General features: G+C 49.7%; 1 protein-coding gene across 8 annotated transcripts in view; it reads right to left on the bottom strand.

Moving 5' to 3' along the window:
- The window catches only part of BOC (BOC cell adhesion associated, oncogene regulated), a 72,611-nt gene that overhangs the window by 10,868 nt on the left and 43,566 nt on the right, over positions 1-18,177 (bottom strand). For 7 of the 8 annotated variants that reach the window (XR_009262178.1, XM_058731400.1, XM_058731395.1 and 4 more), the window contains 5 exons: positions 7,588-7,734; positions 5,609-5,752; positions 3,645-3,938; positions 2,995-3,267; positions 1,572-1,879 (listed from right to left, as the gene is read on the bottom strand). Coding sequence is in view for 7 of the 8 variants with exons in the window: in XM_058731400.1 (XP_058587383.1) it covers positions 1,572-1,879; positions 2,995-3,267; positions 3,645-3,938; positions 5,609-5,752; positions 7,588-7,734 (1,166 nt within the window). In the remaining variant the exon portion in view is untranslated. The remainder of the gene's footprint in view (positions 1-1,571; positions 1,880-2,994; positions 3,268-3,644; positions 3,939-5,608; positions 5,753-7,587; positions 7,735-18,177) is intronic. The other variant, XM_058731401.1, reaches the window with a different exon arrangement.

Genomic DNA, 18,177 nt, shown 5'->3' on the forward strand with positions numbered 1-18,177 from the left:
ATGGTGGCCTCAGCCTGGCATTTCCAGATCACCATGCACCGCCTTTGCCAGCCTGCCTCTTGGTGAGGCAGGTTCATGGCCACCTATTGGCCTGAAAAATATGATTCTTGTTCTCATTGCTGGCTCTTGTCTAGCGGGGACTGGGAGCACTTGGCCTGCCCTGATCTCTGTCTACAACTCTGAGATGGAGGTGTCCGGTTACATGGGGAAACAAGGATTAGGACCAGGGCTGCCCCATAACCCGGTCTGAACAATGAGCTTTTTGTTAAACAAGTATTCACCCCCTTTGCTGACTGTCTACAAAGAGGCCAGGGGGCCAAGGGTTAGTGAGAAACTACCCCCCGGCCCCCACCTCGTAGGCAGTTTCGCCTCAGGTGTCTTTCTGAGGCCCCGTATGTCTGTGAACTTGTCCTCACCCAAGGTCATGAAGGGAAAGAACAGAATGAGATTGCTGGCAGGGTCCAGGGCAGGGGAATGGCTACTGTGTGGCCAACACTTCGCACCACACATTTCTAGCTAGTGGGTTGGTTGGTTGGTTTTGGCGGGGGGAGAAGAGTTGATAAATACTTTCAGTTCCACAATCACATATTTTCAATACTTTCTACTAAGTGCACATAGCACTTTAATAGGCAAAAATAACAATGAAGGTATAATAAAATACAGCATTTATAATACATCATCAAATGACACTGTTAAAAATCCATTTAAGAACGATAATTTTCTACCATCTAATGGCCTTAGGGGGAAAAAAAGGCACACACCTGGGATGAACAGAAATGCTCTTCAAGGACATTTTCTTAAAGGAAATCTCATGTCCTTCTCCCCAGGGGGGTAACATCAGGTGAGCGCTCAGCCTCGAATGAAGGGGGCAGGCTGGGGGCCCTGTCCTGCCTCACAGGACATTGTGTCCAAGAGGATGGCCTAGCTGGCTGTCCCCACACCCTGCCAGGGCCTGAGGTTCCCCCTGCTGACAGCTCCTGAAACATCTACCCAGACAGGCTTCCTTCTGTCAAAGAGAAGTAGCTGAGGTCTGAACAACACGATGTGCTTTCAGCTCAAATGCCTGCTTGTCAAACCTGAGCCATGGTTGAGTCCCCAAAACCAAGGGGGTATTTTATAGCCCTCAGAGAAAACACTTGTTCACAAATATTTGTTTCCCTGGCCTTAGAGCTGGCTTGCCGTGCAGAGTTCTTGCAGGGATGTACCCACAGGAGCTTACTTTAGTTAAAAAACAAAACAAAAAACAACATCAACAACAAATGACAGAGGGAAGAGGGGAGGGCAGGTGATGGTTACCAGGGAGACTGTTAACTCTCCCTAGAGAGGAGAAGCTGGTGGTGTTAGCTCCTGGGAAGCCAGTGCACAGAGAACCCGAAGGGGCACACATGACTTTTTCCTGGGCCTCTTAGGTTCCCAAATGCCTCAATCACAACCAGTTTCCTGGGAGGTGGTAGGAAAGTTCAGTGGAGGAAGGTCAAGGTCAGCGGTAGGGATTGCAGGAACTCAAGGGGAGGTGGCCAGCAGGCAGAAACCCACACCCAGCCTCACGGAGGGGAGGTCAGGCACCATACCTTGCGGTGTTTCACCACGTAGTAGAGGATAGGAGCCCGGCTGCCACCCTCGTGCCGAGGCCGCCACACCAGCTCGTACGAGTCAGTCTTGGAAGTCCGCGGTGAGCTGAGGATGATGGGCGCCTCAGCAGGAGCCACCTGCCCCTTCTCTCCAGCGCACTGTGGGGAAGCTGGCTGCATGGACGTCAGGGGTTTGGGGAGCCCTGGGCGTCCCCTCAGCATCTGCTCAGGGCTTCCAGGTCTTGAGGGCGGCATGGGAGGTGTGGCAGTGTCCAGCTTAGCATCCCGCCATGGCCTCAGGGTCGTGCCTGGAGGACCAGGAAGGAAAGAGAAGCGGAGGAAGAGGATGTTGGTTCCCTTGGTCATGGGCTGAGTTGCTGCCTCGAGGGAGGAAGCAGAGAGAAGTCAGAGAGGAAACCCCTGGGGCGGGAGACTGAGATGACCAGGGGCCCAGTCCACACATGGCCGGGCCCTGTGGGAGGAGACAGGGCTGTACTGCTGCCCTGCGGGAGAGAAGGGCAGGCTTGGGCCTTGTGCCCAGGTATCCCGCCACGGCCCAGGGCAGCAGGCAAGCATCTCTGCCGTCTGCTTGTTTCCCTGAGCCCACGGACTAGCCTCACCTTGCGTGAAGGTGTTCTCCTTACTCCAGAGGAACCCTGCACCCTCCTTCTCATGCCTACATTGGGGGAAGGACATGTCCCTTCACTGCGGGGTCTTAGCACCACGCACACTCTGGGCCTTTTCCTACTCCACTGCAGCCACCTGGAATGTGAGATGTGAAGTCACCTGTAAATCACCTGTGAAGTCACCCCTGAGAACTTGAGAGCCCAGGACAGGCAACCCTTCCTTTCGGAAGCGTCTGCAGAATGTGCCCACGCTAGTTTCTCCTCTAGCTGACCTCTGAACCACAGACGGTTAGCATCTGATCCTGAGGATTCAGCATTATTTGTTGTCACATTTTCCTCAAATTGTTTCCTTGGTGAGTTTTGTCTCCTTGATGAGCAAGCTGGGTCTTTGTTATGTCTTTCTGCACCCTACCCCCACACCCCGCCGCCCCGTCTAGTCCAAGACTGAGTATGTAAGTAACTACTCAGTCAGGGTAGGTGTCAGCTGAAATGGATCAAGCTGAAAGGGGCAGATTTGCTTTTCTTTACTCTAGAGCACTGGTTGTTGAACTGGATTCCATGGAAACCTAGCAACTCACAGATCTAAAGCATTTTTAAAAATACAATAGTAAGATCACTTCTGCTAGTAAAAATGTACACCTCTGACTTTTTAATAAGTTAATGTGAACTTGCACTCATAACTAAAAGCCACTTTTATCTCATTTATACTACTGGGGTTCTAAATTGGATTTCACTTGAGGAAAGGGTTCTGTGAATGTTCAGCTGAAATCTCCTCCAGGCTTTTGGGTGACACCTACCTGGCCTGGCGGTCCTCAGCTGGACCACAGCATGGGCACTCCCAACTTCATTCTCAGCCATGCACTGGTAGACGCCTTCGTCCTCAGGCCCTACGCTGACCACCCGCAGGGCCCTGCGGGACAGTCGGAGGCGCTGGCTGGAGGCCAGGGGCACGGCATTCCTCAGCCACAGCACAGATGGCGGGGGGTTCCCACGCACTTCACAGGTGAGCTTGGCACTCTGGCCCCATGGGATGACCAGCTGGGACAGCTCCATGGTGACCTCAGGGGGCTCTGCCAGGAAACCGGAGCAGGGGTGACAAAGGGCCTGAGTCCTCCCATTTAGGGCTAGACAGGCCCTGGGGTGGGGGGGGACTGCAGTCAGGAATGGTTCCCTCCTTCCCTGTGACTGTTGATAGAGGGAAGGAAAGGTCCTGTGTCTCTTCTGTCAGAGTCATGCCCGGAAAGGGACCGGAGAGGGCGGTCAGGCACATACACCTAGACCCTGGGATCTAACCACCTCCATCTCTCTCCTCCTCCATTACTCACTGGGCATGGGACCTCTCACAAGGCACATGACCTTATCCAGGGCTTAGGGTTATGAGCATCTAGAAAGGCCACACTGACCAAAGAGGAGGCCAAGGAGAAGAAAGTCTGCAACAGACACTCACCAAATACCTGGACGTTGTAGAGTATGACTGCTGCCCCAGGCTCCCCGACCCCATTGTCAGCCATGCAGCGGTAAGTCCCCGAGTCCTCCTCACTGGTGGCGTCAATGAGGAGGTTGCTCAGCAGGAAGCGTGTCTTATTGTAGCCAGCGACACTGGACCCATCCTTGGCCCAGGTGACCCGCGGGGGTGGAATCCCACTGGCCACGCACTCCAGGATCAGACTCTGGCCTTTGGTGACAATGATCGTCTGGGCCTCTGGAGGGTAGATGATACGAGCAGCCTCGGCGGTGGAGCCTGGAGGGGCCAGGAAGTGAAGAGCAATGCGTGCGACCAGGACTCAGTGCAGGGGAACCCCTCCACCCCGCCTTTGGCAGCCAGGGCCCAGGAAACAGTCCTCCGGGCATTTGGCATCAAACAGCCCTTCAGGGGCTTGAGACCTACATAAAGTGACTGAATTCCCCTGGGCTTGGTTTCCTTGTCAAAGACAAGGACCTGCCTCTGCAGAGAGCTATTGTAAGAGATGAGGTAATATATCGGAGCAGCAGCACTGACCCAACATATGCATGGAGAACTACGCATGTTGGCAAAGAAAAAGATGAGGCAGACAGAGAAGCAAAGTGCACCCCAAGTCCGAGGATGAGCTAGGAGACAAGGATCCGAGGTAACCCCCACACACCACCCAGAGGTCTCGGTTCCCAATGTCCCTGACAGTGCGAGCACCTCACTGAGCTGAGCAGGACCCACTGTTTAAAAAGATGCATTTCTTGCACAGTATTACAGGTCCCCAAAGCAAATCAACTACTTTGTCGGCTGCTCAGCTAAGGAAGGCGTGACCTCTTTTCAATGCTGGGGAAGAAACCGCACAGCACTCATCAGAAGGCTGGTTGCTCTCCAATGTGCCACTCTCTTCCACGTGGACTATGTGTGATTTTACTTTATGAGCTAACCAGGGGGAGAGCCAGCTTTTATAAGACCTGAGAGCTTGGGAGGCCTTCTTTAAGAAATAGAATGTAGGCGCCTGGGTGGCTCAGTCAGTTAAGTGTCTGACCTCAGCTCAGGTCATGATCTCACAGTTTGGGAGTTTGAGACCTGCTTCGGGCTCTGTGCTGACAGCTTGGAGCCTGGAACTGCTTCAGATTCTGTGTCTCCCTCTCTGCCCCTCCCCTGATCACACTCTGTCTCTGTGTCTCTCTCAAAAATAAGTAAAAAACATTAAAAAAAAAAAAAAAAAAAAAAGAAACAGAATGCAAAATTATGGACACAAAAACTCCATGAGGGAGGGAGTGCTGAAGCTTGGCTTCCTTAGCTTCACTTCACAGTACATCTGCCTCTGGTGCTGACTCTAAGACCACACTCCGCATGAGATGTCCCTCCAGTGAATAAGCGGGAAGGCTGGAAAAAGGCCTGGCACACAGGAGATGCTTGGCAAAGGCGAGTGTTGTTCTCATATGACTGGGGGAGTGTGTGGGCCTCCACGGACCATCCCCAGAGTGAGGTGCTGGGCACACTTCAGTGAGCAGCAGTGTAGGCACAGCCTGGCCTTGTGCCAGGCAGGCCCTGTGGCCTCACATGGGCACAGGCACACCATCATCTCTCCCGTGCACGTGCCGTCAGCTGCTGAGCACCAGGCCGTCCTGCCCCAGCAGACACGCCCCAACAGATCCCTGCTATGAAAGTCCCACAATGAAGGGAAGCTCTCAATGGGCAGGGGAAAGGGACCAGCAAGCACAGCCACCCCCCAGAATGAGGCAAGGGCCTACGGGAAGCCGCGAGTGGCCGGCTGGTGGGGAGAGGACCCCCGCTCCGTCTGAGTCCTGGATGCTCCGCTGGTCCAAGCCCCCCAGGTCCCACCCCCACTGCAGAGACCACAGACCTGGAGCACAGACTGTGCCCACCCCGAGTCTCCCCCCCCCCCCCAGCCCGACCAGCCTCTTCCATCAGCGAGACACCCTGTTGCCCCTTACGGCGCACGCGGAGCCTGTCACTGGAGCCCGAGGTTTTCACTTCTTGGGTCACCGGGTTGTAGGCAGCACACTTGTATGTTCCCTCATCCTCCTGGCTCGCGTTCACAATCTGGAGGTTTCCTGATGGCATGATCAGGTAGTTATCTGAGAAAAGGGGACACGGGATGAGTTTGGGTCCAGAAAGCTACAGCCGGCACCTCCCGGTGGGCAGGCAGGGCAGGAGCCGTGAGCTGTACACCTGAATCCCCACAGGCCCACACTGAAAATGCTGTTCTCCCACCAAAACTTCGAATCAAGTGGGCCAGAAATGCTGAAGAGTAAACCTGACCAACTAGCTGACAAACTGGCTAGCTGGCGGACTCCCCTGAGTTAGCACATAGGTCTACGGAAGAACGCTTTATACTTTCAAAGGAGCTGGAGTAGGGTGGAAACGAAGCAAGGTCTGGGGTCTGCCAGACCTGGGCTTACGCATTGGATCTGCCGTGGACTCTGTGATTCTTGGCAAGCTGACTGACCTCTCAGATACCGTTTCCTCATTTGTAGAACGGTACGACACGTGCCGCCTCAGAGCCTACTGTAAGGACTGAAGGGCCCATGCTGCACATGCAGGTGATGAGATGATCATTCTTGCAAGCCACCAGGAAGGAGGGAAATGCATAGGACTTCCCGTGGGTCTCTGTCATGGTCACAGCTCTAAGCCACCTCACTCCTGAATTTCTGCAACCAGGGAGGAATATTCGTACTCCCAACCACCACCTTCTCCACGCATGTCACTGAAACCCTTCCCTCTGCATCGTGGGTCTGCTACACTTTGTCCACTTCTGGTCCAGAGGCGCCGTGGGGGTGGGCTTCCTGTCTTTCAACAGGAGACAGATTCACGGCTTCTGGACACCCCACTGGCTGGGGATGGTGTTTAGTCGGCTTCCTGGCAAGCAAAGCACTGGCCCTCAGCTCTAAGCTTTCTGGTGGCCTGGTCTGCCATGGTGGTCCTGGGGTCTCTGAAATCCAGGTTCACTAAGCCTGGTGCCTGCCTGTCACTGGGCTGCCCCAGGTAAGAGCAGCTTAGGCAAATGCCTGACAGAGAAAACGCCTCGACCCCTCCTATGGAACAGGCAGGCTTCCTCCAGAGGGCTATTGCCAAGTGTCCGCTGGGGACAAAGGAGAGTTTTGCTCTATTCCTCGCACTCTCCAGTGATTTCTGAGCGGCAGGATCAGGGGTTTTACCCTTCCAAAAAATAGTTTTCTACATTTCCTATAGTGAACATATATACATTCCTTATAAGAATATAGGAACATATCTTCCCTTCATAACCAGAAAAAGTTGATGAAAAGGTTTGAATTCTATAGGATATTTTAAAAGGTATACATTTTGAGCTGTGGGTTGAGTCACGTAGGGTCTAGCTGGCATTGAGTGAAGGGTCAGCTATGGGAAGTAGCTGACTTCATCTCGGGAGATATCCCTACTCCTCACAGGCACTCTGTGGACCCAAGCTTGGCCCCCCCTGGACCGGTATGTCGTGGCCTGAGCAGGAGCTAGGTCAGCTGAGACAGCTGCATCACCGAGAAGATAGGGAGAGGGAAAAACCCAAGTCCCACTAAAGAGATTCCCCTGCTGGGTGTGGGGTGAGCTCCACTGCCCCCCGGGGAATGCCGCAGCTCCACCAATGGCTGGGTTCATCAGGCGACCTCTCGGTGTGTGCCTGGGGGCAAGGAACACTGTGCCGACAGTCTTATTCAAATGGTGGACGCTCAGCAACGTCTTCCAGAGCCTCAAAGGATGAAGAGATTCCTCTCAACAGGGCAGAAGACCTCCATTTTGGAAGTCTAGCATCCTACAGGGCTAAATAGCAAGGTAGAAGACAGCTGACTGGTGTGAGGAGGGGACTGCTGGCATGTGGATGGGGGTTCAGGAGGCGGTAGTTGGAGGTGGTCAGCCTCCCTCCTGGCCTTGGCCTCTGGGCTCCTGCTTGCTCACTCACCTCGAGATGCCTCCAGCCACTCTTGCTTGACACTGTATCGGACCTGAGCTTTCGGGTGGCTCTCAGGAAGGTGGCAGGCAATGACTGCTGTGTTCCCCTCATCTACTTCAATCACATGCTGCACATCCAACTTGAAATCCTGGAGATCTGTGGAGAGAAGAAAAGGTGCCAATTGGGCATTGATGGAGGACAGAAACAAAGTGACATTTCCGGGTGGGTTGATGCCTTGGTGTCTTCAGTCACAAGAAACAGCTGCAGAAGCCTCACTGCTGGGGGCTTTCTGGGGGTGGTCTAAGTCCTTCCTCCAGCTTTCTGTTGTAAGAGTTTGAGGATGGAATGTGTGGCCTTTATCACTACATGGGAGTTTAACTTGGTATATATAAGCTGGAGGGTGGGGACATATGTACAGGATTCCATCAGGAGGTGCCTGCGATATCTCACCTCTTCTCACATCTCACCAGCCTCTTCTGTTACAATGAGACATGGGGGCAAGTTGGCCAAGCCCATTGGCCCTACTGAACCTGGCTGGAGATGTGTTATGATCAAGGCATAAGTGCCCTGGCACAGCTCAGCGAATGGAGACTGAAGGGAATGATGAAAGAGAATTGTGATTTCTTTTTTTCCAGTTCAGTCATGTTCCCTGGCTTTTCTTTGTCATCCACAATAAAAGCGACAGGCCCAAGATTCTGCTTAGTTACCAACCATGGTTATAACAGGAAGGCTGATGGTACCCACGAGCTATACTCCATGTCATGGCTGATCCTTCCTCGGGGCTAGGGGTGGGGGATCTGCGGATGCTCTAAGGGCTTTCTAAGGCAAAGAGGGATCTCCCCAGTGTAGCTGACGGCAGTGGAATGTGGGAGAGCTGAGGGTCCTGACACCAGGCTGCAGTGTCTGCAGCCTGGTGGCTGTCTCTTCTGACTTGGCTTGGTGGGAAGACTGGAATCTAACTTGGGAGAGGATGGAGATCCATCTGGAACAAGAGCAGGATGTTTCCCAAACAATCTAACAGTTCACACAACAAAACTCTCTTTGCGTGAGCCAAATCACCGAAGTTGCTGAACAAAACGGGATACTCGTGCCATAAGCCACGTGCCAAATTTATTTTATCAGGACTGCAGTTGAATTGAAGAGAAGACATAAGATAAGAAAGATGAGACTATTTACCCAAACACTCCTTCGTAGAGCTACTTAGCCCTGGAGGCACCCTCTCTGAATGCTGTCTATACCAAATTCTGTGAGCTCCTGAGAGCGGACACCCGCAGAGCTTTTACCGCAACTCCACTGCAAGACTCCACCTGCCTGTGTTGTTTTCCCTGGAGACCCAGAGAAGGCAAGAAGGTGACGGGAGCAGGTGGGAATCAGGTTTCTCACAGAAAAGGCAGTTAGTTACCAAAAACAAACTACTGTCACTACAGGAGAGCACAGTGATCAAGGCACGTAGTGAGGTCAGAAGGTTTCCCACCTGATGGAACTTGCCAGAAGCTCTTAGACAAGCTGTGCCAGGACAGGAAAGCCCTTTCGTTTCTAGGAAAGGATCACTGTCCCTCTGATTATAACACTAGGACTTTTCAGGGGCAGGGGCCAAGTCTAAACCTACGCAGGGCCTGATCTCATTAGATGCTCACTAAATGCTGAATGACCAAATGAGGGACTATCTCAGAAACTGGGGCCCTCAAATCAGGTACCAGATACCCATTTATGTTGCCTATGAACTCAAATTTCCTAGTTGTGTCTCACCTATACTACAAGCTGAAGGACAAAGTCCTACCACAACAAATTTTCTATAAATCTTTTCTCTACTTATGGCCAAACTTTTATCAAAGTATGGCTATTTTTAAAATAGAATGTTTCTTAAGAGGTCACTTCCAGAGTCACAGAAAAGATGTGACATAGGTCTCATGAATGTGGAGTAGGAAATACATGCTGTTCACAAGCGGGTGACAAAAGCAAAGGCAGACTGCCTGATTGATTTCTACTGCCCCCTTTTACTTTCTGGGGTAAGTAAACGCCTCAAGTGAGGCACATGGGTCAAGGGGAGCTCTCACTCAAGGATTCCTTCTTTTGGGTGGGTGTAGAGCCTTTGGGGCTGTTAAAGAATTTTCTCATCATTATTTAATTTTGTATATGTGATATCTGACTCCAGCTAAATTGGAAATTCCTAAGGGGCAGCCTATTAATTTTGCACTCCACGCCCCAGCCCTAAGCCCCACTGCACAGTATGCAAGATACAGCAAATTCCCTACAAATCCTCGTTAAATGAATGAACAATTTGAAAGGTTGAGCCCCAGGCCCGCTTCATGGGACTGCCATCTGTATAGCTGAATGTGGCTCTGAGCCTGGAAGGGGCCAGCACTTGGCTCAATGCTCTGCCATCACCGTCTTCAAATTCTTAACGTTTGCACAAAAGACCCCACATTTTCATTTTGCATTAGACCCCCAAAATTATGTAGCCCAGTCCTGGCTGAGCTTCTCAGCCAAAACAGCGGATGTGTTTTTTTCTCGGAGAGGAAGGAGATACGGACTACGGGAAGGGGTGGATGGTCTGGGCGCAGTGTGTTCTGGCTAAATATTACTAACTGCTTTTCAAAAGCAATGCACTTAAACAATGCAAAAGCCTTAATCCTCCTCGGCACAGTGCGTGCTGTACCTGCCAAGTCAGGAGGATCTCCACAAAGAGAGCTGTGAGTGACTGTCAGCTCAGGGGCATCTGGAAAATTCTGTCATCAAAAAGTAAATCTAAAACTACTCCACCAAGAGATTGAGTTTTTTTCCTCCTCCTCCTCCTCCTCCTCCTCCTCCTCCTCCTCCTCTTCTTTATTTCATTCCAAGGAAATTTGCCTCAAGCAAGAATATACTTAAACAGATCATTTTACAAGAAAGGAGTTTGGCACCAGAATGCCATCTCCACGCTAATGGCCCAGGCTCTTGCCATTGTAACTGAGAGTTTATCCAGGCACAGCTCACGTCCTCCTCCGTGCACCCACCTCACTGACCCAATACTAGAAAACATACGCACCCCCACCCCCTCCCTCAGTCCCTCTTGGCTCCTTCTGCACCCTGTGACAATTGCTAAGTCGGAGACAGAAGGCTGTGCGGTGGGGAAGGCGCAAAGCTGGGCACCGGTCAGCCATGTGGCCAGACAGCCCCTCTGTTCCGATGCCAACATGTGCACAACAGCTCATGTGGGCAGGACCGAGGACACCCCAGCTGGGCATCCAGCTCCCCACAAGAGCCTACTGGCAGACCAGTCTTCCTGGCTTCAAAAGAAATAAGGAGTAGTTAGGTCCTTGGCCCTGTCCCCTCCTTGTTCCTCCCAAGCTTAAGCCTTAGCTGCTGCTTCACTAGACAAACACATCCAATTTGGCTGCTGGAGTAAAGTTGAGTTTCACTAAGGGATCAAAGGCAGAGTAACAAAGTGATGATGGATGTGAAAATCAGAGCACCCTTCTCTAGTGTTTTTAGGCAGGAAGGAGACTGGGGGTAGGGGCGGGGGTGGTGTGGAGACATCATGATCAGTAATGGCCTAAGCAGCCACCAGATGAGGCAGATGCAGAGATCTGGTTGGCTGCAAGTGAAGGAAACCAGTCTGTTCCCAGGCTCCTTTGTCTGCAAAGCCGGTTTCCTGGCCAGTCCCCGGGGCTGCTCAGGGTACCTCACTGGGACGGGGCTGGGGTGGGGGGGGCAGGCCCTTGAGTTTCAAATGGGGTTAACAGGCCTCACTGCAGAATGATGGATCGGGTTTCATGGGGAAATGGTTTGACAGGACACCTGCCCTTGCCTGTTGACTGGTGTGTTTGAGAAATCCATTAGAGGAATGTTTTTGCAGCTTTAATCCTCTTACCTTCCCCCAGACCCCTCTTGTGCATCCTCTTTGTGTATTCTTTCGGCTATTTTATTAACTTGTCTGCACTAATCAAATGCCAATAAGCCCAACTCTTGTTCCTCAGCTCTCAACAGAAGCCCTGGTCTTTAGGGCCATCTCTGGATTTATAGAATTTCCTTCTCACAGAATTTTGTGCTAAGAAAGCCCAAAATAGTTTAGGCTCCATACAGAACCCTGCCTAGTTCCCTCTTTTCTAAGCCCTCAGTTTCTTAATGGAAGATGTATCTTCTGATACATTACTTCCATAGGGCTCTTAGGTACACAGATTACAGGGCTTTGTTCAGACATAAGTCATGTGATAGGCTCAGTGTTTCCTCTTCACATTTACAGGGTACATCAGGCACTTACCTTCTGAGCCAAGGGAAAATGGGGAGGAAAACAAGAACTTTTAGAAACCTATCTATCTACAAATAGACAGGTTTTATGTTAAGTCCATTTGAACTTCTTATCACCTTCTAGCTTGGATCCTTCCTTTGGCTCAGCAGAACTATGAATTAAATTACAATATTTGGGTTATGTTCATGAATTCCCATGACACAAAACTGTCAAATCTTAATTGTAGCCTCATCCTCCCAATTTTTATACAGTTTACACATCCAGTTAGAGGGTGCATTGCATCACAGCAGAATGCCTCTGGTGTAATCCGTAAGGATCTTCAAGGCATTTCCTCATCTGGGCCTCCTCTCCCTGAGATCTCTCTTAGGCTGCAAGTCACAGTTAAGAAGTCAGGCAAGACAGCGCCTTTGTCTGGAAGCCACAGGGGGTCACCGACATCCCCATCTCCGTGAACTCTGCGGAATATTTATTTAAAAAAGTCATCTTCTACCCATCCAGGCATTCTTATGTAGAGTCAGTCCTGTCCTTTCCCCCTGCATAGGGATAAGCATGTACTTGACTGCTCAGGTTTGGACGGGACCCACCAGATTCTGGGGGTGTCATATTGGGCTCTCTTGGCAATGCTGCCAGGACAGCTTAGTAGCCTCTTGGCCAGTGGCAAGTTTCCGGGCTGATGATTCTACTGCCTAACTCTTGTGGCCTCCAGGCCTCAACTGGCCCTGCGGTGGCTTGTTGTGCCTATGGCTGATGTTACGAAGCATAGAAAGATTTTGCCCTAATATCGCACCCGTCATGCTGACCCGGCCCTTCTCTGCATCTCGATTGGTTTTTGAAAGATGGCAAAGTTTCAAAGGAAGTAAAACGAAGAGCTTTCTCCGGCAGAACCTGTGGCTCACCTCTCTGCAGGATGGACTTGGGGGCAGAGTTTGAGAAGGTGCAGGGTCCTAGGCGTCGCCTTCCTATGTGGGCTCTGGCAGTGCAGGGGCGCTCCCATGCCCCATACTGCTTCACTGATGGGCAGAGAATCACAACACTACTCTCATACTCCAACTCACCTGAGGACCCATGCCTTGGCATGGCCCCAAGATGAGCCCTCTGAAATCAAGCGCTCTGCAGGTGGGAAACCATGGCAACCAACTACAGAAACAGAGAAAGCCTGGAGCAGAGCTGGGCTTCCATTAGGCCAGAAAGCCCGGCGCCCAGAAAGGGTGGGGTTTACTGCGGGATGGGCGAGTGTCTCAGAAGCCACGCGTTCTGGGTAGTGACTAAGCCTTTTGCCAGCACGTAGCCCTGTCACACAGACGGCTGAAGCCAAACCCAAATACAGCCCACAAGGCTGGGCAAAATCAGCCTACTCGATAGTAGGCATTTGACACACATCATGCCCTCCAGGCATCACTGATTTATTCATTCAGCCAGGAGCTACAGAACTGTCTAGTAAGCCCGGCACTGCAGAAGATATCATGAAGACAAAAATGCAGTTCCTAACCTCAGAGACCTGTACTTTGATAGATGAGACAGGTCAAAACAACACGCAAAGCAGGGTACGATAGCTTGCAAGAGTCAGGTCGGCAGGCTTAGTCCCTACCACCTCCAGGAGCATCCCAACCTAGGTCAGGTGGCCTTGAGCTCCCGAGCAACTTAGAAAGGGCAAAGGGAATTGACAGAGGGAGTACTCGTCCTCCCTCCGCAGGCCGCGCGAGTGGATGAATAGATTTCCTTTCATTAGGATTTTTTTCTGCCTGTCCAATTGCACAAATAATTTTGGCTGCAAACCTCTCTCCTGAGAGCCATGGAAACATGACATGAAATTTCTCAAACACACTCTCTGATGAAAGCAAGGCATATGCTCTCCCTTATTTAAATAAAAACAGTCTCCACGGGTGTCTAAAAAGGCCGTGGCAGATGCCAAACACACTAGTTCAATCTTGTGTTTCTTTCTTTCCCCTTGAGTTGAGGTGGAGTTTGCACTCAGATTTGAGCAGTGGGAGAAAGCTGAGGGCAGAGAAGAGATGAAAGAGCCACGAGAATGAGGGCAGAGGATCAAAATCAAGACTGGAGGTGGGCAAGAGAGGAGAGAGGATATAAAGGGAGGAGTGGGACAGAGAGAAGGGAAAATAAAAAGGACCTAGTTGGCAATGTCATTAAAACGATGTGCAATAAACTGGCCTAATGTTTCAGGAATTTCTTGGCTCAAGTCATTAAAAATCTTCTTTACAAAAGAAATAAGAAAATGGGAGATGTGATTAATCCTTGAAGACAAGGCAAGGATGGGAGCCACGTCTCCACCGAGTCTGGCAGCCAGATGCACGGAGATGTCTGTAGACCATCTCATTTATCTGACTTCAGTTCTGCATTGAGGTAGGGCTGGTTAGCAGAACTTGGGAGTTTCTTTTGGACCAAATGAAGGAATGAAATGGTTTGAAAAAACACACTTAAGAGAAAGAGAAGGGAAAAAAAAAGATTTAGTTGCCAGTAACCCACATCATACATATTTCTCTGATCAACGAAATATAAACTATAAACTTAGCAATGGGAAAATTAATGTGAATCCTGGTGGTCTGGATCATGAGAGCCAGAACTGGATCCTGACAGAGCGTCTGGCAGGCTGGCAGCCTGCACAGGAAGAGGGAGGGGAGAGAAAACGGGAGGCCAAGGCACTGGGGAAGAATGGAGATGAGCACTTCAGCATGGTCCTCACATACAGAACTCTGGGTCGGAGAGGCAGGGGTGCTGCCCTAAGGCCACTGGGGCCCACAGTGGTGCTACTTTTTCTGCCCACACACGTGGAAATTACATATTCCTACAAGCAGTGGTGGCTACTGATGCCAACCACCCACTACCTCGGAGAGTGTTCCATGAAGTGTCTCATAGGACGTGGAGCCACATTCACTGGTATCTCCCTTCAAAGTTTCCAGAGGTTCCTCCAAACATCTCAATTCCTTGTAAACAGACCTTTAGACTTCTGACATCCATCAATTTTTCTGAGCCCTCCCTGAATCTACTTGTGTCTTCAACCTGTTTATACCCAAAGTTCTTACTTCATTTTTTTTTTAAGCCTTTTAATATGTCAGGATTTGGTGAAGAAATCTTTGTTCACCTTTTGCATGCCCTTCTTGGCCTTCTGGACTTCAAACATATATTATCTAGGAGTCTTCCTCTTTCTAGACATTCCCTAGAGGCCTACTCTGTGCCAGGCCCTGTGGTCACAGAGATAAATGACAAAGTCTCTGCCCTCCAGGCAAATGAGAGGGCTACAGAAGTAAAGACAGGATGGTAAGGAAGCTGGGAAGAGGAGACCCCACTCCATACTTGGGAAGTTGAGGGTGTCAAGAAAAGATCCCTAGAGAAGATATTCGCATCTGAAAAACTGAGAAGGAATTTGTTAACCCAAGGGAGACAGCAATACTCTGGGAAAGGGAGTAGAGAGGACGGTGTTGCAGGTAGATGGGGCACCATTCCCAAAATAAGGGGAAAGTGCAAGATGAGATGAGGAAATGGCAGAGTCTGGTGGGTCCAGAGGGGAGGCCGAGAGACGGGCTGGGCTTATGGGCTATGCCACAGCCCGAGTCCTATTCCGTAATTCCTGGAGTCTTCACAGGTTGTTAAGTAAAGGAACACAGTCATTCAACATTAAACATGATTCTCCCTCACCCCCCAAAACGCTGGTTTTGCCTCAGCTAGCTTTTTTTCCCCTTTGCCTACATTTTTTTTTTTTTTTCTCACTATTCAGTGATAGTCCTTTATCTTAGATGGGAACACTGACCCACATGCAGGGGTTGTACTGTTCTCAGGGTTATTACCAGATTCCAGGAAGGGTTGAAAGTCTAAAAAAAAGGGCCAAAGTAGAAATTCCTAAATTTTCCCACACTCAAAAAAGGGGGAGCCAAGGGATTCATCTGCTGTCTTGATTTTTTTTTTTTTTAAATCATCTTGCATCATGTTCCTTAGAGGGCTCCAGGGATTTCAAGTGAGCTAATCAATGCTTCCCTCGCCTTCCTGTACAAAAGGCTTCTCAAAGTCTGTTCTGGCTCATTGAATTTATAGGTAGTACCTGCTCAACAAACTGGAGGTCCTCCCCTTCTCTCTTAGATTAGAAGGTGGACCTAAGATTTTACTTAAGCATGTGGCTGTATGGGCAAAGAACAGGCTGAGGAGGGGAAAGGGTAGGAGTTCTAAGCGTGCCCTCGGTAGAAGACGCACCGTGGACTTAATATCTTCTTTTGGTAAATTCTGACCATTGCTAAATAGAGAATTGGAACCCTGGCTATGGGGTAGACAGTTACTGCCATGATGCACTGGGCTGAGCTCACATCACATGTTTGTCTCAGTACTTATACCAGGCCTGATGGGATTAGTGTTGCCAATGTCATTTAGAGATTTCTTTAGAATATCAGAAAATTCTTGTGATATTTAGAATATCGGATACCGCCTATATCCAGTACAAAACAGAAAAGGTTAATAGGACTTCGGTTTAATACTGTAAGGTATTCCTTAGTTATTTCCTATTTAGATATTCCTGCTTAGCTCCTTTTGGGTTGAAGCTGTCAATAATTTTCTTGTCCAACTGGCAAAGCAAAACAAACCTTACAGTATAAAGCAGCTGAATTTCACCCTTAGGCTCATTCTCCCTTTCCAACGGTGTATTCCCCACCATAGAGCTGCCTCAGTCTCTCCCACTCAGCCTGCCAGTACCGCCAGCCCAGCTTTCAGCGGCAGACTCCCTCCCCCTCCTGGACCAGCTCAGGAGGCCACCTGTGTTTCCTTTCCCTCCCCAGCTCTTCTTCCTGCCACCGCCCCTTCACTGCAAAGCAAAGGGCTTGCACAGGATTCCCCAAGATGCCTAAGCTAACAACAAATGTTTTTCCAACTTGGAGCGAATGGTTCCTTCTTGTTTTGTCAAGGACTCACCAGCTGGCTGAAGCAGACTGGCGGAGAGGAATGGCATTGGAGAAAATGCCCTGAAGTTTCCTTTCTTAATCACAAAACATACATTCCCAAAGGGAAAAGAGAAACGGTGAGAAATGGGAGGAGTTACGGGGGAATCAGATGGGGTAGCAAGAGAGAGACAATCACTTAGTAGCTACTTTCAGGATTTGACTGAACTCCCCACGGAATTACCTCACTCTGGAAATTAAAGTCGCCATGGAAGTGTCTGCACCATCCCAGAAAATACACTGGGCTTAAATCCAAGTACACGATGCTAAGAGTTAAATTCAGTTGTAGGTCTGAGAAAGGTAGGAGAGAACTCAAAAAATGAGGAAGGTTGTCCCACACACATTCTTGAAGGCTCAACTCCCAAGCCTTCCTCAATTCCCTGAAATGGAGATGAATCACGGTTAGCCTGAGCTCCCAGTAAAATCTGTTTATATCTCTGTCAGGGAACTCATGGGTTTGACTTGCTTTGTGGCTACCATGTTACTGCAGTCAACCTTCTCCATTAGGTTAAGAGCTCCTCAAAGGCAAGGGTTAGGTCTTACGGTACTCGGCTGGAATTCTGAACACTCCCCAATTCTCAGGACACCAATCTCCAAAACACCCACACACTAAACTCAGTGCTGGAGAATGAGTGCTGTTCTCCAGTGGGACTTCCTCACCTCCAGACTGCTGGCTTGCCCTGTGAATTTTGGACTTACCAGCCTCCACAATCATGTGAAGCAATTCTGTAAAATAAATCTATTTTTCCTTTTATTTCCTTCTCCATATATCTAGGCAGGCATGCCTCATTTTATTGCACTTTGTGGATACTGGGGTTTTTGTTTGTTTTTTACAACTTGAAGTTTTTTGGCAAGCCTACATAGAGCAAATCTATCAGTGCCATTTTCCAATAGCATTTGCTCATTTTCTGTGTCACATTTTATTAATTCTCACAATATTTCAAATCCTGTCATCATTATTATGTTTGTTATGGTGATCTGTGATCAGTGATTACAACTCACTGAAAGCTCAGTCGATGGCTAGTGTTTTTAACAATGAAGTATTTTTAAATTAAGGTATGTACTTTTTTAAGTCATAATGCTATTGCACACTTAATGGACTACAATATAGTATAAATATAACTTTTATAAGCACCAGGAGACCAAAAAGGTAATTTGACTCACTTTCTTGTGAGTAGTCTGGAACTAAACTCGAATTATCTCCAAAATATGCCTGTATGTGTAACTGGTTCAGCTTCTCTGGAGAGCCTGACCAAACCAGGGATAAAGGAAGCTAGAGGTATTCTATTTATTGGTTTTTTTTTTTTTTTAATATTTGAGGGGGGGAGGGGCAGAGAAAGAGGGAGAAGGAGAGTGAGAATCCCAAGTAGACTCTATACTGTCAGCACAGAGCCCAATGAGGGGCTCAAACTTGCGAACCATGAGATCACA

This window comes from Neofelis nebulosa, chromosome 5, assembly GCF_028018385.1.
Source record: "Neofelis nebulosa isolate mNeoNeb1 chromosome 5, mNeoNeb1.pri, whole genome shotgun sequence".
Classification (NCBI taxonomy): Eukaryota; Metazoa; Chordata; class Mammalia; order Carnivora; family Felidae; genus Neofelis; species Neofelis nebulosa.